Source organism: Anser brachyrhynchus, assembly GCF_964034855.1.
Source record: "Anser brachyrhynchus genome assembly, chromosome: 24".
NCBI lineage: Eukaryota > Metazoa > Chordata > Aves > Anseriformes > Anatidae > Anser > Anser brachyrhynchus.
In genome coordinates this window covers 5176986-5198222 of record NC_137717.1, presented here as the reverse complement: position 1 = coordinate 5198222, position 21237 = coordinate 5176986, and the positions used below count along the sequence as shown (strand labels likewise).

At 48.3% G+C, this 21237-nt stretch overlaps 1 protein-coding gene across 2 annotated transcripts in view; it reads left to right on the top strand.

Moving 5' to 3' along the window:
- The window catches only part of LOC308182319 (uncharacterized protein), a 238935-nt gene that overhangs the window by 133501 nt on the left and 84197 nt on the right, over positions 1 to 21237 (top strand). The window contains exons 1-2 of one of the 2 annotated variants that reach the window (XR_013941752.1): positions 17244 to 18087; positions 18189 to 18280. Coding sequence is in view for 1 of the 2 variants with exons in the window: in XM_080566733.1 (XP_080422859.1) it covers positions 18638 to 18641 (4 nt within the window). In the remaining variant the exon portion in view is untranslated. The other variant, XM_080566733.1, reaches the window with a different exon arrangement.

The following is a 21237-nucleotide window of genomic DNA, read 5'->3' as shown; positions in this document are numbered from 1 at the left end:
GTGCCCAGGGGCATGCTACAAAGGGAAGGCTGAGCTGAGCTACCGGGGGAAAAAGGCTCGGTCATGACAACAGCAGAGCTCCCCAACTGGCATGTGAACTTCTCTCTCACAGTGTGAGTGTTGTAATCTCGTACGCCAGGGCATCAGCAGAGGCTGGGGATTTATTATTTTAGACCATGGGAGTTCGAGGAGTAACTCCATTACCTGACAGCGGCAGCGATGTCCTTGTGAGCCAGACACGGCACAAGGCAGGGCACGGGGCTGTGTTTTGCAGCATCAAGATAAGCATAAATAACACGAATCATTTGATGTGCCAAAATGTATTTGTAGAAGTAAAACTAGAGTTTGTATGAAGCCACCTTTACACAGAACCAGTTTCAGTAGACATGAAAGCTTCAGGTATGCACATTCAGTTTTCATGCTTATAAGTGTGATTAATACTTGTATAATTATCAATCCATGATAATTTTCTGTGCATGCACTTAGTAGCAACGCACTGCCACTAATGCACATGCAGGCACACACCCATATATCCGTGTTTACTCCTATTTACACACAAAGAGCTTGAAACATGCTGGCAGAGATCCTGGCAGTGCACATACATTGCATGTGAACGCTGCATTGCTACCGCCCTCCCGCTGCACATGTGCCAGATGCAGCCATAGCTCTGCAAAGAAGAGCCGTGGCTGTGATGTGTCCATTCCCAGCAGGTCTTCTCCGTCTCTAGCTTTAAATCACATCGCCTGACTTTAAAGGCGGTGTGGAGCCGAACCTAGCAGAGAGCTACTGCGCGGATGTCCCACGGTGCTGCTGCCTAAATTTTGTATGTCAAAGGAATTGTCAGAACTGGCTAAGTGACTTAAGAACTGGAAATGTGAAATAATGTGGAAGTCTTACTTACAGGACGCTGTCTGCTGGCAATGAAATCTAAGGCTTAAAAACAAAGCTTGGATTTTTTAGATCTTGTGACCGAGAATGCGTGGTCCTAGAAATTAGGGAAAAAAATATTCTGACCTTAAAAAGGAGCGCGCAGCTCTGAAAACACGGAGAGTAAATTAATAGAGAACCCTAGGATGCCAAGTTTACGGTCACTTTTTGGCTGTGTGCCTAAATGTGAAAGAGATATGTTCCGTGAATATCTTCTAATTAATTGCCTAAAGAGCTCAAAGCTACCAAACAAAGGGAAAATCATTTTCTCGAAGCTTTGTAGCCATTCCTTTTATGGGTCCTGTTAAACAGTAACATCTGTTTGCAGAGCTGCAAGGCTTCCTCCCTCTTCCCGGCCATGGTCCCTTCTCTGCCTTTTCTCCCTCTTTTCTCGGGCAGTCCTTATTTCCAGCTAAGCTCCACCTGAACTCTGTCTCTTGTTTCGTGTGATCGACTGGTAAAAGTGTGCTCCCAGGTGTAGTCTGGCCACAGAGCAAGTGGATTAATAACTGGGATGGAGATGTATCTCTTCTGCTTATGTAGTAAAGAATGAAACAAAAACTAATGGTTATTTTCAGATAGCCTGACAGTGATTAATTGCTGTTCCAGCAGATGCTCCAAATAAAAAATGTTGTAGCTCCCTGATTTATAGTGGGTGCAGAGAGACTAAGAGGAAACACATTGCGAAGACGGGGAGGGGGGCAGTGCCTACCCCAGCCAACATGCCAGGGGGATAACCCCCAGCACTGAAATTAAAAACGAATAGTCCAAGGTGCCCCCCTACTCTGTCAGCCCTCCGGAGAGGGGGCAGAGGGAATGGCAAGAGGCTGCAGAAGAGGTAGAAAGTCTCAGTCCGATTGATGGTAACGTAAAAATGAAAGGGAGAGGTGAGGAAGGCGTGGGGAGAATTTTACGATGGCATCACTTGTGTAATAACACTGTGGGATTTTTATGTTTGCAGATGGGAAGAGATAACGCTCTGGTTTATGAAGGGGGAGAATCAGTCAGACATTGCCACGGTCGTACCAACAATGCGGACTGTTTGTTTGATATAGTGTATGATTAAGGGACACGACAGGGATATCTAGAAACCATCATGTAGGCAGCTAACCATCCATCTTTCTGACTTGTGTGCGCAGCAAATTACAGAGCCCAACTTGCGTGTGTTTGTGTGCTCGCAGAAGCTACGGAGCTGGGCGCATTTGGTTCTGAGGGCTGATCTGAAAAGGTGCAGAAGGGGAGAACAACCCTTTGGGCAAGCTCTGCCGGAGCAGAACATTCCTGGAGAAGTGGTGCATCAGGGACATGCCCACGGGGCGCTTGATGTCCCCGGAGGAGCCGGTCTCAGCTGGCCAAGGGTGACGTCTGGAAGTGGAAGAGCTCCTGCAGCAGCTCGTCCGTAGTGGCAGCTCTGCCTTCACCGATCACAGAAAGGCTTTAGGTAGCAGTCCATCCACCCTCTCGTTCCCTGCACCCACCTTCTCCTTACTGCAGCCGAAATGCCTGTGTGTGCGGTAGGGCACAGCGTAGTTCCTACCGCGTATGGACCCAGTCCCACACCGGTGAGAGGTTTTCCAGGGGCCGTAGTCATCTCTGCGTGGATTCCCGCTAGACCAGAGAGAGACATGGATCAAGTTTCCTGCTTTCCCCAAGGCACATTTGCTTTTCTAACAATCTGCTTTAAAATAAAGTCATCCAGATTCTCCTTTGCCTCCACTGCAGGTTTCTCATCATGGTAGGAGATAAACTATGGAGAACAAAATCCCTATTTGATCATAAGAGCATTCCTAGGCTCTTTCATGCACAAGTCTTTTTAAAAATCCTTTCTACCTTCGGAGCTATTTTCTGAGACTTGAAGAGAAAAAACCCAAACCCTATAAATGTCTCACAAGCACGTTCAAGGTCCCTATTAACTCTTCTGCTTTTCCTACACTAATTGTTTCTGTCTATTTTAATTTCGCCTTGGTGGAGACAAACTCGGAGGCTGCCTCAGACGGAGGCAGGCGTTGCCCCAGGCGCTCACACAGACCGAAATGTGGAGCCCTTGCTGCTCTGGCTGCACCAGCCCGTAGGGATGCCAGGGATGGAGCGTGCACAGTGCGACTCCCCCCGCATCATCCTAAAAGTTTATTTTAAAGGCCGAAGAGGCACTGGCAGAGCCTGGCTCCGAATCCAGCTGCCAAGGGTTCCGATTTTGGCTCCGTCACGATTTAACTGCGTTTGTGGCAATTCATTTTAGCAGTCAGCCTGTACGCACAGGGATTCTTGGGGAATCCAAAAACCCAACCCCATTTATCCGTCTGCACCCTAGGGCCTCGTCCTTGTGCAGTGGGACGCTGACCCCGCTGGGGCACGCAGCCCCTGCAGCACCAGTAACCAGGCAATGATTATTCTTCCGGAGGTGCCCCAGCAAAACCTGCCAAATGCTGATGTTGTGCAAAACTGAAAATTGCACCGGTGCTGAGGGCGATGCCTAATTACAGCACTATAATTAGATAGGCGGATGGGCAGATTTCCTCTGGCTGCTGCCTGGTGGGATGGGACCTTGCAGCCTTACACATTCTCCCCTCCAGAGCCGGCTGGAGGCTGGCTGTGCTGCATGTGCCGGAGCTGCCAGGAAGGAGCGTGGTCACTGTTTCTGTGCCTTCCCACGCTCTGCAGTCTGCGAGCAGGGCACAAAGCTCCCCTGCTGCCCCGGGGCTTGGCTCCGAGCTCCCTACTAACAAAGCCAGGGTTTTTCCATCTCCCTATCTGTGCTGTAGGTAGGATCAGAAATCAAGCGGAGGGAGTGCTAAGCTAACAGGGCAATAGGCAGGGTTGTTCAGGGGATGGATGCCACCGTGGAAAGGGGCAGGGAGGCTGGCAGTTTGGAAATGTAGGTGCATGAGGCTGTGTCCGTGCTCCCTTGGCATCGCTGCCCCTATTCTGTGCTGCAGAAAGCCAACAGGACAGAGGAGACTGGGGCTCAGCTGGAGGATGCCACAGCCTGTCTCTGGAACTTGGTGACACACAGGAACAGTGAGCCCTAGTGCAGAGACGTGTCTAGAGACCTGACCTCAGCCTCCACGTCTGCCTCGAAATAATTTCTTCATTTAGTGAAAACACAGAAGGGGGGAAAAAGTGCAGCCTCTCGGAGCTCTCTGCTGGAAGAGCCACAAACTATTCCTGTTCCATCTGCTTTAATGTCAGGTGCTCGCACAGCAGCAGGTACTTCGCCGGCTCCTCTCTGATCACGCTCAGACAGGGCAGGTTTCCATCAGAAGCTATTTGACAATTTGTCTTTAATGAAAGACCTGGCACATTACATTGCTATTTTGCTGTGAGCCTGTTATGTGTCAGCCTCAAATTCTAATTGCTCTGGCTCTTTTTAACGTGGACTCACAATGTAGGGCTTGTTCGTAGTACTAAAAAGGGACTCCCCTTTCCTGTAACTTGTGCTCTAGTTCTGTTTCAGGTTTATCTTGTCGGGATCTGGCATTTCTACCTTTTTTAAGGTCTGCCTTTTTTAACTCTGATCTCCTCACTCCCCCTCCAATGTACTTGCTGTTTTGAAAACAAAACGAAACAAAAAAGAAAAAAGAAAAAGAAAAGAAAAAAGACAAAGACAGAAGTGATAAACTTTGCTCAGGCGAATGCATCCCTAAGTAGTTCACTCCTCTTCCCAAAATAGACCCTGTCCCGCACCGGCTGTCTGCTGCTCCCTGCCCAAGGGACGGTGCTTTCCTGCACCTGCAGTCCCTTCCTTGCACCTCCAGCAAAGTCACTTAGGTGGCAACTCCCCTGGTTCCTTCTTCTCCCTGTCTACTTGGTATCAAATAGAGACGGTGGCATTAGAGAGCCAGAGAGCCTCTGACTGAGGGCAGGATTTCTGCTCCGCCGTGCTCGGTGCTGTACAAACAAAGCCAGGGCAGAAAGGTGCGCCCTGCTTCGGGCTCTGATTTGGCTCCCGTGGAAGCCCATTGCTAGCTCCAGTGTGGGCAAGAAAAACTTTCTGATAGAATATTTCTTGAGGACGTCAGTGTGATCTGACCTTCTAGTCTAGAAGTTTTCTAAACTGCATTTTTTTAGTAGTGGGCATGAAAGGAAGAATGAAAGTAGGAAAGGTTAGATGAAAAATAGCAGTGCCCAGCTATGTTATTTTATGATTGCAAGAGGCTCTTCTGTCTTCAGAAGAAATGGAGGGAAAAAAAGAAGGAAATAATAGCATGCCTCTTCAATGGCAGCCCAGCACAAAGGATGATGTTAGCCACAGTTCAGGAGCAGTGGACATCAGTCACATTGGCCACCGCGTGGCTGCTGGTGCCAAGCAGACACGTGTGGGGAAGGTGCCAGACCTGGGCTCGGGGCTCCTGTGCCAAAGGAGCAAATTTGCAAGAACTATTCACCTGTGCCTTGCCAGGAGGTGAAGGAGAAAGGTTCCTCTTGCCTACGGTAGCAGCAGCTGGGGTGACTTGTATTCCTGGGACATGCAAGGGGATTGCATGTCTTGGAGCCCTCGGCTGAGGTCCTGGCATTTTTCTCCTATGGTACCTAAGGAAAGAGAGCCAGAAGGGCAATAAAACAAGATCCGTTGACCAACATGGGTTTTCCTGCCGGTAGCATCATGAAGGATCTTTTGTAACACTGAATTTCTGACGTCATGGAAGACGTTTTTACCCCACGGTGAAAAATTGCATCAGTCTTTTCCTCGCATCCTGCCAGCTCTGTAGGGGCATGGCAACCCCAACCAGAATTAGAGGTGTGAGCACCGTGTAGCCTTGGTTTCCATCCACAGACCAACAAAGCCAACCGCTGATTGTCTGGTGCTAAAAAAAAAGCAAAACACATTCAGGCTTTTATTTTCCAGCAACACTTTCGTTTTCCCTCTGAAAAAGACAAAAAAAGAAAGGGTCCATTTTATTACGATACCATTCGCTGTTGAGAAAAGATATTAGGAAAATAAGCAAGCGGTGCCCAGCTTATGACCTTGTTGTCCACACGAAGATGAATGACCCAAACCTGCTCAATCCCTGATTATGCACCAGCTTCCACTGGAGAAATGTGTTTGTTCGCTTTCACTGGGTGGACGCAGAAAGGCAGATCACGAGACAGGCCAGCAGAGAGAGAGAGATGAAAAAGCGAGAGCAGCCCGCTTCCAGTAAATGCTCTCAGACTCACATTTTCATTAGTCCTAAATTCAATCACAGTTTAAAGGAAGCAAAAGATAAAGAGCAAGGGAACATTTAAAGGATTCTTCAGAGGGAGAGAGGCTTGCTTCACCATTTAAAACCTGACTAGAAGTTATTGTTATTATTCTCAGTGCCGCTGTGCCCAGAGGCCTCAGTCAAGATGAGCTTCCCATTGTGCATGCGTTCGAGGGGGGGCTGCAAGCATCGGCTGCTGCACGGCACCGCTGGAAGCGGGCGCTACGAGAGCCCCTGCAGTCCTGCCAGGAGCTCAACACCCAGCGAGGGGCTCTGCTCCCCATTTTTTGCAACTTAAATAGGTACAAGTGACAGAAGGGTTAAGCCAGTACAGTAATGGCATCAGCAGTAGTGATGGCAATAAAGCAAGAATTATTATTATCATCACTGTCTTTGCGAGAGAAAGATGCTGAGGAGATGCTGAGGAGTCTGGAGCATCCAGCTTCTCACCGCTGCTCTGCCCAGGTGCCCCTGTGGGGGTAGGGATGGGGCAGGTCGCTGCCTCTGTGGGGCTGGGGATGGGGCAGGTCGCTCCCTCTTTGGGGCTGGGGCTGGGGCAGGTCGCTGCCTCTCCGCTTGCCCTCACTTTCTCTGCATTCAGGCTAAAAGCCCCTCTGGCTGATGTCCTGAGCACATTGGGTCACTTCAAAGCATGGTCACCTCTGTGCTCCTGGGCGGTGGTGCAAAGGAGCTGGGCTCAGACTGTCCAAGTTGCTGGTGGGTTGGAAAATGAGCCAAAGAGCCCTGCAGAAGTCACTATAGCAGCTCCCAAGTGCTCTCAAGTTTAGCCCCCAGGATTAAAACTGCAGCCCCTGAAACCTTTACCAGCATCAGACAGGAAATGGGTGGCAGAAAACAAACCCTGAGCTCCTCGTGTCAGGCTGCTTTGTCAGCCTTGGGCTCCAGAAGACATTTGATGAACCCTCCCAGTCCTTGGTCCCACCCCAACGCCAGTCTCAGGTGCATGTCGCCAGCATCGCAGCGGCTCAGCCACACTCCGAGGTGCTCTTCACCAGCCCATACCTTACACATCCTCCATCATTCAGATTGTTAGAGAGTTGGTCTTGGAGTCCTAGCAACAGAGGGACAGCCTAAGGCTCTCGGCATGTCCTGACACCCCTACAAACCAGCGTGACCCCTGAGGTTGCAATGTAGCTGTCTGTTAGATCCAACTGACCACCAAAAGCTCTGGGATGGTCAAACAGCGTGCCTGATAGACCAGTCCCACTGCCTGTTGGCATTTCTGTAGTTTCCAAGGAAACCTGGTGCTTGTGAGAGAGGACAGACAGATGGGTAGTGTTTGACAAAGGAATTCTGTGATGCTTCGCTTTTAAAGGACTGTTGCTGCTACCTCCTTGGCCTTTGCCCCTTTGAATGTGAGCTGGTGCTGCTTTGCACAGATGGGGCTTTCATGGGAAAGAGTGGGAAAATCCCAAAGCTCTCACGTGCCCGTTGCCCTTCCCTCCCAGCTCTCCGCAGATGAAACAAACAAAACAAAACAAAGAAACTGTGGCGGCTGGGGCTGCTTCTAATTTTAACGAGGTTTCACCTTCAAAGGAGCATCCGTCGCTGAGCGGCAAAGAGCAGCGTGCACCGTTCAGAAGCAGTTTTGTGGGGACGCACAAAGAATCCTGCCTCTGAACCTCTGACAGCTTTCACTGCACACAGCAGAGATCAGCTGGAAAGATTTATTAGCCAACTTCAAAGCCCGAATTGCTCAGGAAGCTTTTGCTCTTGCCTTATTACTGGAGAACTCTCCAGGTCAGAAACCTTCACTGGGGGAAAAGGGTTTTTTTCTTTGGCTGTTTTGTTCTACTGCTTCTAGATGTGCGAATCTAATGACATGACTAATGTCTTCCAGCTTGATAGACATCAGTAAAAACAGATGGGAGAGGACTCAGGGATGTCTAGACTGAGATTTGTCTTGAAAATGGAGGCTGGACCTGGTCCCTAGATAGCAGAGTGCAGACCACACTGCGCTGGGCACAGAGTGCATTCCCCTCTCATTTCCTGCATGGAGAAGCGCAGGTCAGCCCCAGCAGCCCGCTTGCTGAATGCCAGCAAGGTGCTGGTGATTCATTGCAGAGCAACAAGTTGCCAAGACAGAGGAGGTATCTGCAGTGACACCAGGAAGAAAGATAAATGGAATAGCGTGGAATGGCAGAGGTCCCTCAAACACATCCCTTTGGCTGTTGCAGAGCACAGGTCTGTCTGAGATGGCCCGCGGTCCCGGCAGGCTGGTGGTCAGTGCAGTACCCTGCCAGCTCATCCTTGCTTTCTTCAGAATGGAAATAGCATGAATATAAATCACACTTCAGCTTCAAATTTTCTGATTTTCCTTTGTTCCTATTTTTCTTAAAAACACGTTTTTCTGAAGTGACTTAGAAGCCCCTCTTCTGCCCATTTTCAGGGGAGTTGGGAAGATCAATGGCAAAGGCAAAGCTGCACCTGCCACCAGTTGCCTGCTTCTGTGGTCACTGAGATAATTGTGGTGTCAAGACCTTGGGAATCCAGCCTTTGGACTCCCTTTGAAATGGAGACTTTGGCTCTTCAGTCATTTTGGACTTTCAACACCCTAGGACTGTAAAGAGAAACAATCCATTGGAGTGTAAGCCGGCATCGTTAGAGTTTTATCTTAGTGCTTAGCATTTGTGACTGGACTCTGGCAGTATTTATTGGTCCCTCTTCGCATCCTCACTCTTTCTCATTGAGTCACATGGACAATATTAAATGGAAATTCATTCTGTAAACATTGCCCTATTAGGCCTGAAGCCTTGGGGATCAGAGCAGGCTGTAATTACGGCCTTTAGGTGTGAATTACCACATGCTGAATTAGCAGATAACTGTAGCAAGGTAGGTGAGCAGGTCCCTAATGTCAGGGATCTGAGGAAGGCTGGTCCTCTTATCACAACAGCCCATTCAAGAGAGAGGCACTGCCCATCTCTTGCTTATCTGTTGTGTTTGGAGCTGGGGAGGATTAGAGAATGCCTCTCTGGAGACAGGGCTTTGTCAGATGGCTCTTGTAAATCAGCCAGGACTGATGGGCTTGCAATAAAAGCCTGATCATGGGCATCACCACGGGAATCGCCACTCCGCCTAAGCCACTGCACTATCAGATGCAGCCAGGGCCATGGGTCTCATAAGAGAGTGCAAAATCCCTTGAGCAGGCTCCGTTTGTGGGGCTCCCTGTTCAGTCCTGCTAGGTGTAGGGCTCTCTTTGCTCTGATAAGGAACAATCAATAGCTCCTTAATCCTTAAGGAGCCTTAATCCTTTCCGGGGCAGTGTGGATTTCCTTACCCATACAATGGGGAGGCCGCTCGCCAACCCCTCTCTCAGTGAAGGACCCTGGCAGTGAGTTCCACCCCTTACATTTCAGGTGCTTAAAATCCTTGCCCTATAAAATGGGGTAAAAGGGAAAGAAAGAAGTATGAACTGAACTCCAAAAGCCAAAAATGACCAAATTAAGCTCCAGCGTCAAAAGAAGCCACAGAGTTCAGCTGATCAAAATCCACCACCATCATTGGTTTCCAAATGCAGCTCTGAGCTTCACAGGTTTTTCTCCTGTCAAAACAACAAGACCAGCTCTGAGCGCCTTGATCCTCAGACTAACTCTTAGGCCCCTGAACCTTCATGGATGTTGTGGCCACCCGTGCCCCACTCTAACAGGTTAGTCAACGCTTCCTTTTCCAAGGAGTTCCGTGGTGCTGCGTTGTTCTCCACAAGGTGCAGAGGTAACCTCCTTCCCCTCAGGAGACGGTCTTCTTCCCAGCCCACTTTTCGTCCTCCAGCACAGGAGAACTGACACTCTTATTTCACTGTGGTTTATGCTTCAACCACCATGGGCCTTCTGGCAGTTCCTCCGTCTTCTCGCCAGTGTTGCTCTAGGGCCTGGAGGATGCAGTTCACCTAACGTGAGATGTGGCACCTCAGGGTGGCTTCCCAGCAGGCCAAGCCCTGTGACAGACGACATCGAGATGAGGCCTTTTGTCTCCAGCAGCCTCCTGGTGAGGTGTGACCCACCCCTGCCGTGTCCGCCAGCAGCTGCTGCGAGTTTCGCCAGGCAACATTAAGGAAATTTTGCCCCTTTACCTCTGTCCACATGGGATGTCGTAGCTCTGGAGGTTCCCCGTCAGCCCCCACAGGGCCAGCTTACCCTGCCTCGGTAGCAGCCTTCCCTGGGACTGAAAATGTTGATTCAGTACCACGGAGTGTGTGCATCTCTTGGGGGAGAGAGGCAGACACACACACCATGTCCTGACTTTAAATGCATGAGTAACTTATCAGAGGTGATAAATGGGGATTTGAATTCCGAGATGTAACTTATCTCTAAATACATATCTTCCTATTTAGCTGCGTTTACATCCGCCCGTATCTCACTGACTGCAATGTGCCTTATTATATAGCAGTGCTTCCTTTGATGTTCTGAAAGGCTGTTTGTGCTAGTGATGAGAAAAGCAAGGTAGAAGCAGCTTTCCAGTGCTGGAGTTTTCTGTTGCATTCTCCTTTTGACTGTCTTTCATTTAATGCGTCTAATAAATGGTAGTTTACCGGAATCAAAGAATCCAAAGCTTCTGTTCTTGGTGATGAATACAAGGAATAAGAGGCTTTTATACCCTGTGAAATCTACAGAAAGACTGAGATATGGGGACAGCTTTCCTATACATGTCTCATAAGTGAGTGCTTATCCTGAGATAGATGCAGTGATCTCTGCAAGAAAATCAACATTTCCAAGCAAGCACAGTGCTGGCGCTAACGCTGAGAGGAAGTGGAATCTCAGCATCTCAGAGTCCATTGTGTGCTGATCTGAAAAGCTTTCCAGCGCAGTCGAGATGGGATTTTTCAGGTGTAATACAGATCCGACTGCTGGTTTTCATTGGTTACAGATGAGTGTTTACTTTAATGGGAGCTTGGAAGTCCACAGACATTCCCCCTTCGCCCCCAACCCTTGGCACGAACCCTGTTGAAGTGAGATATCTGAAGCTGAGGAAAGGATCATCAGAGCTGTCTTGGGGAGAAGGGAGATCTGGAGTCAGTGCTCGTGGTGGGAGCTGGTCAGGGTCACCAGAGACTCCAGAGACCTTCGTTTGCTTAGAACAGCTCGGGCCTGAGCTCGGTCACGTAACCCACAGCCAGCAGGGACATACCCGATGGAGAAATGCTCACTCCTTCCTCTCATTTAAGCTCAAAGCTTATCATGCAACTAATCAACAGAGAGAGCTGAGAAAACAGGAACATCGTTCCTCTCATTGCACAAGAAGAGGCTCAGGCTCGGGGCTGTTGTCCTGATGGGAGCAGGGTGCTGTTCCTGACCTGCTCAGGTCTCAGTCCCTTGCGCCTTTGGACACTCAGTCCCGTTGGCAGAGCCAGCCCCAAATTGTTCCTACGTCCTGGGCTCTCACCCAAGCGATGTCCTGCATCATTGGTCACGGTCACCCCCTGGTGCACCTACCCGGCCTTCACTCTGCTCTGCCGGATTGAGCGCTAGCCGGGCTGCTGAGCCCCCCGGCGCGGTACAAGCTGTCCCAAGAAACAGCCACTAATCCCAGCGCAGTGCTTCGGGGATTTAGCATCTATCTCCCCTGAGGCAGGGAGAGAGAAGTGGATTCGGTCACCTCGTGTGGCTGATTTGGTGCGAGGAGCTGGGCACAGCTGATTTTGTCCTGATCGATCTCAGGGGCTGGAATAGAGAGTGCCCAAATGTGTGCGGGTAAAACCCACAGGAACCTTCCTGAGGTGGAGGGAAGTTTGTGGCATCCCTGTATTTCTCTATTCCTTACATAATTAACTTGGTTCATTTATCCTAAGTTTAATTTTACAACAGGAAAATAGTTGGGTTTCTCTATAGATAGATGAACGGCTGGATGGTGTTTTTTATGAACCTTCTCGGTGAAACATGCTTTATAAATTATTTCCTGGAGCAAGAGAATTTGCACATTTAAAACAAAAAGAAGGAGCTGAAGAATTAGTATTGGCTCCTTTGCAGCTCTTGTTTGTGTTCATGCGCTGAGGGCTTTGTCTCTCTGCCGTACTTTCCACTGACTCCAGATTACCGCCTCAAAGCACAAAAGCATTAACACGGCAAGACTCCTTCTTAATAACTCTGCAGAATTGTTCTGCAAATGAACAAAGATAATGTTGGCCTGACAGGTTGAGATTGGGCGGCTGATGAAGGCTGGGGCTGGGAAGAGCGATTTCTCCGATAAGCTCCAGCATCAATCGGAGAGAGCAGCTGGAAAAAGAGTAATAAATATATTTTCTCCTTTTACATGTAGCAAGTTATGAATATGAAGCTTCAGCCTCTTTCCATTACAGCATGAAGCGAGTCACTTATCCTGAAGCTATCTTGTTTCAAGCTTCCGCATGCTGTAGTTATTCAGCAGAGGAGCATCACGCGGCATTGCAAATGTCAGCCAGAGCCGACTCTTGCAGCTCTCCGCCTTTCCCTGGGAAAGTTGCTACCCAGAGACTGCGAACACTCGGCTGAACCACTCGTTTCATTCGGTGGTGTTTTTTGTGGCCAGGTTTCAAGGCGAGTTTTGACTTGGACAAACAGACTGTGCCACAAACTAAATGATCAAAACGGAAGCAAAGGGAAAAGAAAACGCACGCTTTTGAAGTACCTGGTGCAGCGGTCTGTTTTCTCAAGCCTAATGCTTTTCTTTACACTGGCAAAAAATCAGGGAAAAGGTTTGCTTGGCGTTACAGCAAAAACAGTGGCCAAACTCTCCATCCCCCCAGCAGTGCAGACACAAGAGCTGCCTGAAACTCCAGGACATTCTTAAATATGTATATGTACATATATTTGGTGCACATCAAGAGCAAGCGTTCACCGAGAGATGGCTGTAACAGAGGACAGCTGGTCTACTAAATCCCTCTATTTTTTGAGAACTTCTCTCTTTACCCAGCTCACCTGCGCCTGTAAGCATTTGCTAACCTGAAGAAAGAGATGAAAGGCATCTTCTGCTGGGGCTGCATGGGCTGGGGGAGCTGGCCAGGACCATGCAGATGTACCTTCTGAGGCATTTTCCTCCCCTCTCAGCAGTAAAATAGAGAAGGACCCTGGAATAATGCCTGCCTGCCAAAATGTTTTTTTTTCAAACAGTGGAGTTCTGAGGACGTAAGGATCAGTGGGGAAAGAGCCCATTTTCTTCTTTAAAAATAGAAAAGAAAGGTCAAGACAAATTTTCTGACAGGAAGCAAGAAATCTACCAAAATAGTGACCGTTGTATTTTCTATTTTATCAGATATTCGGTCTGAAGTCAGAGGTGCTGGGGATCTGTAATTACCTCCACATCTGCGGGACGCTGGGTGAAATGCTCCTCAGCGTACTCTGCGTGACCCCATGTTCACAGCGAGTGCCTCAGTTTCCCCAGCTGGTCCGTGGCTGCCTTGTGGTGGAGGAACACCATAATATCTTGTATTAGGTGAAGGTCATCAAAGAAGTAAGAAAGAAAAAAAAAAAAGAAAAACCTTCTTGGAAGAGCGTAGGGGAGGCAGAGAAAACAAGGAGCGGCTCAGCCAAGTTCTGAAGGAAGCGATGATCATGCCTGAAAGATCCTCTTTGCTCTGGAATTGGTATTTTATCCCAGAGAAAAGGAAATTAAAATATCAGCTGGTTCTGGTGATGGTCTGTGCCAGGTCCGCACCTCTTTAGGAGAGAGAAGTGAAAGCACAAGCTGTAGGGCGTGGAGAACCCAGCTGTTGGCTGTGGTTTTCTGCTAAATATCACAAATGGTTAAGTCTCATAACATAAAGCCCTCATTCCTGAAGGCGTCTGATTACAGGAGAATTTCTTCTCTCATTACACGGAAAAAAAGCAGCAAACTCAAAGCTTTCATGTATGGGTGTAGAAAAAAAGCTTGGCTACTTCATTCAAGTAGACTTGTAAGGGTTTAGAAACCAAAGAAAACACAGCGAGCAGACAATATATATTGTTTCAAAAACTTCATGATTTTCTGAAGTCCAATGCTTTCTTTTGTGCCATTCTCTGTTCTGCAAAACTGAGCCCATTTTGCTTGATTTCAGCCAATTAACCCCAACATACCTCTTGCATTTGGCCTGACTGCCCAGCACAAGTGCATCCACGGAGACTCGAGGCAAAGCAAAAGTGGTTTTGTTTCTTTTACCTTTTCTGAATAAAACAGAAGGTTTGAGCAACAGTTAAGACCAAGTAATTACAGACAGATATATAGCATTACAATTCAAACCTGCACTGTAATGGCTCCATAAAGTCACCTAGGTTTAGATATACATCAAACCATTTTTCACATTGCAAATGAATGCTTTTTAAGAGCTATAACTTTCTGGGAGTTCATGAATTTGCTGGATTCATAGCGCTCTACTAGATGGAGGAAGGCACAAGAGAAACTGCAGTGCAGAAAGAAAAAGGAAGGAGAGCGCCAAAGGGAGCTGAAGCAGAGAAAAAAATAAATCCTCAGAGATGAGATTTCGAAAAGCTGCTTGAAAAAAAGCTGGATAGTGTATGACATACCCTATAAATACCACTTTGCTTTATCACCCCTCTTCTTTCCTAGCCCTGCCCAAAGATTTTGGGAGCCTGATGTGAAATATTAAGCCTTTAATGGCCAAGAGCACGCAACTGTGTCCTCCACCGCTGCTGGAGTCCTTGTTGGGGATGTGAGTAGCAGGGCTTGTATCTCTCAGGCTATGCCCACACCTACTTTTGTTGGCCATGCTCTGTCTTGACCCTGAAACAAGGCAGGTGCTGGGCACCTGCACACTGACCTGAAGCATTTCATGGACCCTCCACCCCACAGAGGCCACCGATGAGTTGAGACGAGCACCGCAGTCGTTACATTATTTTTAAAGAGTTTGGGGGACAGCAGAAGGGATGGCTAAATTAAAGCACAGGTAATTTTCTGCCTCCCTCCCTTCTAGACCCGCTCACAGTTTGTGCCACCCACCACGTCCTCGTGTCCCCGTGACCTGGTGGCAGCAGAGCACGGTGCTGCTGAGCAGAGGGCCAAGACTTCTTCCCTTCAGACCAGATGGAGGGTGAAAGCAGGCTATTATTTCTGCATTTTTAAAGTGAAAGGGCACCGATATGTATTGTTCATGCTGTAATTTCCTATCCCAAAAAGCATTTTCAACCAGGACCATTTCAGCAATTAGGGGAAACCTCAGAGAAGGACAAATGAGACATCTCCGTGCCCGAGGAAGCGCAGGGTGTGTGACTCACGTCGTACCGTCCCGCTGGAGTTGAGTCATTGTGTTGGCAATACTGCACAAGAGCAGCAAACTGTCTTAAAACTGAGCATACTGTGTGCTACATATCAATGGAAGTGCTTTTACTCCTTTCTAAAATTCCCTTAAATTCTCCTCCACCCTGTTGGCTAAACCAGCAAATCCATCTTTCTCATGGAGCTAAATCAAGATTAAGGGGGCTTGATAGGTAATTATTTTTAATTATAATGTGCTTCTTTTTTTTTCTTTTGGAGTTACAGACATTGGCTTCCTATTCTCACACAGGGTTGGGAACTGCTTTCCTGCTGATCTCAGTGAGGAGCACAAGCCTTCGTGTCTGTAGGGAACAGAATCGTCTTCTCTTTACAGATACAGCTTGAACCATACCTGCTTTATGAAGCCAGGACCTGGGGAAAACACACGCCTGGGAACCCTCGTGGGTGCTGCAGGGAGCCAGCAAGGGCTTTCATCTGCTGCTGCGAATTTTGATTTTTCTAAATTCTAATTTGCTTAACTAAGAAGAAAGTCTTTCACCTTCTTCTAGGGCCATAATTCGCTCCCTGGGGTTGGTAGTACTTTTCCGAACATAATGTGGGCTATTTTCTTTTGTCAATTGACAAACTAAGGAGACAGGCAGAGAAAAAGAATCCCGCAGAGGCATAAAACTAAGATAAACAGGTGTGAACAGGTAATGTATGCTGATATGGTGAATGCACTCGAATCTGTACATTTAACAGACCATGGCAATAGGCATCTATCTTTCCCCCTACAGCTTTTTCTAAATGTGCCCCAGTGTCCCTGGAAGAACATTGCTTTTCATGGGAGGGCGTGTAATGAAATGCCCTCATCCTGTTTTAATCAGTTTTGAATGTGCAAAAGACAATCATGATCTGAGAACGGCAGTGTTTCCCTTGCATGTGAATTATGTGATACTGTAGCTTCATTAACATGCTTTACAGTCTTATCTTTATTCATACTGGCAAATTAAATTAGCACTGTCTTTCAAATCTCTGTCTATTTTTCCCCCTAGGCAACCACCAGCAGCACGAAATAAATGACAGTAACGGGAGTGGATTGCTGTGCTCTTGACGCTAGTCCCTGGATTTTAAGCAAGCATCCCTCCAAGAAATCATATTTGTTCCTGTTCCAAGAGCCGAGCTGCATTACGGCGCGCTTGTTGCAACTACAGAGCTCCACATACAGGCACGGGACCTGGGCCAGCACACGGGGCACCAGGCTGGCCACGTGGAGCCCCGATGGTCCTTCCCTCTTCAGTCTCCCCGAATTCAGGCTGTATTTTGAGATTCGGGCATGTGCCGCCTTCGTCCCTTCATGTGCCCGTCCCTCTGTTGGATCCTTTGAGGTCTTGATAGGAAAGCACAAAGCACAGTTATGGCAAGGATGGAAAGTCAGAAGCAGAGAAATTCTGGCAGCACAGGCTGGTTTTGCTGGGTGGGAGGTTTTTCTTCAGCTGATGCTGAAACTTGGATAGGAAGGTGTAGAAAGTCTGTTGCTAACCTAACCCCAGCTGTTTTGGGGGCTGTTTAGAGGAGGCGTCTTAGTGGGAACGTGTAAAAGGTGGGAGGAGGTGGGAAAGATTTTCCCCACCTCTGTCTTCAGCATGCAGCTACCTGAGCTGAGGCCTAGAGTGGATTTGTCAGCTCTGCAGTCAGGCAGAAATGGAGCTTCATAACTTTGCAAGTGCAAAGCATTAGGAGTAAGTGATTTTACATTAAACACTAAATATTGCAGCTATTAAAGAACATTCATCATCCACACAAGGTGCCTGAACAGAAATGAGCTGTAGCATCTCCTGCAACATTGACTGTAAACACATTAAAAACCATCCCGGTGCTGTCAGTCACTTGAATTTCAGAGGGGAGACCTGGCGCTCCGGGGAACGGCAGCCCACCAGCGGTGTGAGGTGACCTCAGAGCCGCGGTATCCCCAAACCTTCTGCCCTTTAGCTCTGTCCCTGGCTGTGGTGTCCCAGAGTGGAGCATCCAGTGATGCTGCCATCCCCACGAGAGCATGCGGTGGTGAAAGAGGAGGCTACGAGATGCCGCCCGGTGTTACGATCGGCAGCAAATGACCACCTCGCTGTTGCTCCTAGCTGGCTTGTACCAAAAAGATATAAACCCTGGGCAATGCTGTGCGGTTACTAGTGATGGAGATTATGGGGACACTGCAGCTTTCTTCTCCAATCTCATGTGAATAAATCCAGGAAACTTTGTTTCCTTTTCCTGAGCAATACCTCTGGGCTCTACGTTGTTCGCACCCATCCCGAGAGACGGCCCGAGCCTCTGAATTAACAAAGTTTTCATTTCCTTCTGCTTTCTGACCCCAGGTCAGCCAAGACCAGCCATGCATTGTGCTGGGGAGATTGCTCTGTCCAAGATTGTGCTTCAGATAAGAGTTTGGATGATTATGATTAATACGACTGCTTTATTTGTCTGACAGGTGGACTGATAAATAGATATTGTTGCTAGGACTACGTTCCTTCCTGATATGATAAACAGTACAGACAGCCTGAAATGCTGGTGTTTCTTGGAGATCCGTGAAACCAGAGGTCAGGGCAGCGTGTACCTTGCCCTTTGATTGTACTTGGATAAAGGACTTCAGTCCTTTAAGTGAACAGTGATGATTTCATCACGACCTGACATGTCCCTAGTTTCCAGTAAGGAAAACAAACAAAACCTCACAGTTTGAGAATACAGCCCAGACATGCTGAATGCTCATAAAAGGGCAGAATACACAGATCCAATAGAAAAAGTAGCTTAAAATGTCACCAGAAACTGTTACGATCTTTGGCGAGATTCTTTTCCCCCTTTATCTGATCTGCATTTATTGTTCTTTCTGTCTTTACCTTACAGGAACAGAAGAATTTTTGGAATTTGTCCGCAAGCAGATACCGTGCCTGAAGCTGCCTGAACTCCCCCTGGCTGCTGCGTTTCCCATGAACCAGGTGGGCACGTTTCCTTGCTCTTCTGATCCTTCCACAGCTCCCTTGGCCATCCCGCAGCCAAGGGGACACCCACGGGCTCGGAGCAGGGAGCACACTGCCAAGCTTTCAGCTTCAGCCCTGAAAACCCTCTTGCTGCTCTCCGCATCCCTGCTCCGTGCCACGCATCCCTGCGTTACCAGGACTCACCAACCTCCTCCCTGAAGCCCCGGCCAGTGTTTGAGCCACTCTCTCCCTTGCAAGGTTTATAAACCCTTTGCCAGCTCTGCTGCCTGTTTGCTGCGGGGCTGGCTGCTGCTGGGTTGGCTGTGCACGGGGACCAGAGGTCGGGAAGGTCTTTTTGCAGCTTACTTCAGGAATATGCGTAAGGGAATCTCACAGTGATTTCTAGAGCCTGTTAATCTGTATAACTCAGACTTCAGAGGAGATTAGTGATGCTCATTATAGCTTGCCTATCTTATTGGAGCAGCTCATTCGCTATAGGCTCTTGCAAAAGCGTCTGGGAGCCTCCCATTTCTTAATGAATTTTTCCTCGTAGTAGTGGAGGGAATGCTGATATTTCATTGCACTGAGCAGGGGTGTCTGGAGATGGAGATGGATGGAGCTCTGTCTAAGGAGACAGCTAAGTGAGGGAAACCTGGAAGTCTGTGGCAGAGCTTGGGAATCTAGCAAGACTAATGTGCTAACACAGGCACCGTTCTCCGCTCAGGCCATGCATCATTGCCCGTTGTCAAAATGTGAGCTGATTTAGGTACTCTGTATGATGAGGAATAGGTCTTCTCAGCCATAATTAAGTTTTTTTTTTGTTTTTTTTTTTTTTCCTGAGGTTGATGGCATCAAGATGAGATCAGCTTTCACCTATCGTGTGTTCCTCTCTATTGACCTCTAAAGCTATCTAGATGGCTGGGTCAGATGTACAAACTGAAACTGGGATAAATTGGTGCCAGATGAAAACCCCCAGAGCACAGGTGGGATTTTTTGCTCTGATGTGCATCTTACTCCATGCCTTGGGGCCAGCAGGAGTCTGAACAAGCTGCAGGCTTTTAGCTAAGTAGCTTTAGCCAAGTTCAGGCTCTTTAGTGCTGTCTGGCCACTAGAGACAAGAGACATGTCCTCTCCTTTCTCTGATTAGTTAAGGGTGTTAGTAACTTTGCTCTGAGGTTAAATGGCTTTTCAGCAGATGTTGGAAGAATGAAAGGTTCCTACTTCTCTAGGAGCTCTGTTGAATACCGAGCACTCTCCAAAGGTGCTGCTTCTGCTTTTAAGAAAAGGAAAAAAAATAATAAAATAAAAAATCTCAGGCACTGGTGATTGCCCAAAGAGCAAATTACTGTGCTTTTTGGGGTTAGACAAAGCTTGCCAGGGTCTGGCCTTTCTGGCCTGCCCACACCACCAGTTAGGCTCCCTGGAAGGGGTTGGGTGGTGGGGAGAGGTGGGCAGGTTAACACCCTGTTACCAGCCTTGTTACCACCAGGTTTAGGATTAGCTTAGTTGCTTTTTGCTCTTTGAACAGCTGAATCTCCCCCTGTGATTTGGCTTTAAGGGGAGATTTAAGTGTTCAAAAGCACTATTTACATTTCAAAAACTGATCAGGACCTGATGTGAGATCAAAGTGGAAGTGGGGTTTAGGTGTATTGATCAGATGCCCAGGATGCTGGGGCTTTCTGCCTTCCTGTACCTTGTAAAGGATCAAATAAGAGTTTGGAAATATAAGAACTGTCAGCATGAGTTTTCTTTTGTAGGTAGAAAGAGCTTGTAATCCCAGGTGTTTCAGTGCTTACCTCAAAAAGAAATAATTGAGCTACTTCCCAGGTTAATTAGCAACTACACCTGACAGGGCCCTCATCCCTTCCTGCCCAAGCCTCCTTGTTGAAATGCTGGTCATCTACCAGTCCTGGCAAGCAAATCTGGTCCATGGGTGGGATTCCCTTGTTCTGAGCTCACATTTTACACCAGCACTGCGCTTAGGCATAGCTGGAGCTCAAGGCAGTGTCCTTCCCTAGCCCCAAGATGCCAGCCACCAAAATTTGGATGGGTAGGAGACTGGTGGCCCGGTGGGGCTGCACTAAAACTAAGCCTCTCCGAGTGACCTGCAAGGGAGGAAGGTGTCCAGCAGTATGTGAGCAGCCAGTTTTGAAAGTGTGCTTTCATCCTGTGCTTCACCCACCGTGCTGATACAGAGGAGAAAGGCTGGGGCTCCTCTGGTACATATCAGACTGGTGATTTTGTGCCCTGAAAGCTTGACAGTGTGATGGATGTCAGGTTACAACACCTGCATGGCCATGGACAGCAGGCAGCTTTCTGCCTTGGCCAGCCGTGCTGGAAGAAGCCAGCAAACAGCCTTGCATTCCCTTCTGTTGTGGTAAGCAATAATGCACGTTTACTGGAGTGCTGCTGTTTCTCGCAGATAAGCTGATGGCACCCAGGCTTCAGCCCCTGGGCTTTAAACGGCCACCAGTGCATGCTCAAGCCTCGCTTTGCAGCGTGCTGCCTTCCCTTTGCCGCGTGCTCAAACAGCAACTGCGGGCGTCTGGCAGCGGGAGGGCTGCAGGAAAAGTCAGACAAAGCGTTCAAGTCCTGCTCAGGTGGATTTTAGCCAAGCAAGAAACTGTTTGACTGAACCAGTGTGACTATTTTCCTCCCATAGTGAAATGACAAAGTCTTTTTCCTTTGTGCCAAGCTCCTCGTGGCTGCAATAAATTCCCGTGCAGAAACAGAGCGTGGCAGGGCAGCACCGGGGCGGGCTCAGCACCTCTCCCCGGGGCAGGAGATGTGTTGTGAGCTGCGTTATCAGAGCTTCTTGGAGCACACTCATGGAGAGAATAGCAGAGGTAATTGTTTAAAATCCTGCAAAATAATGTGAACCTGAAAGCTGCTTTCTCTCCCACTTGGCAATGAGTCAAAAGGCCATGCCTGTGTTATGGTGTGCGAGGAGATGTTTTCTGGGTATAAAGCAGAAA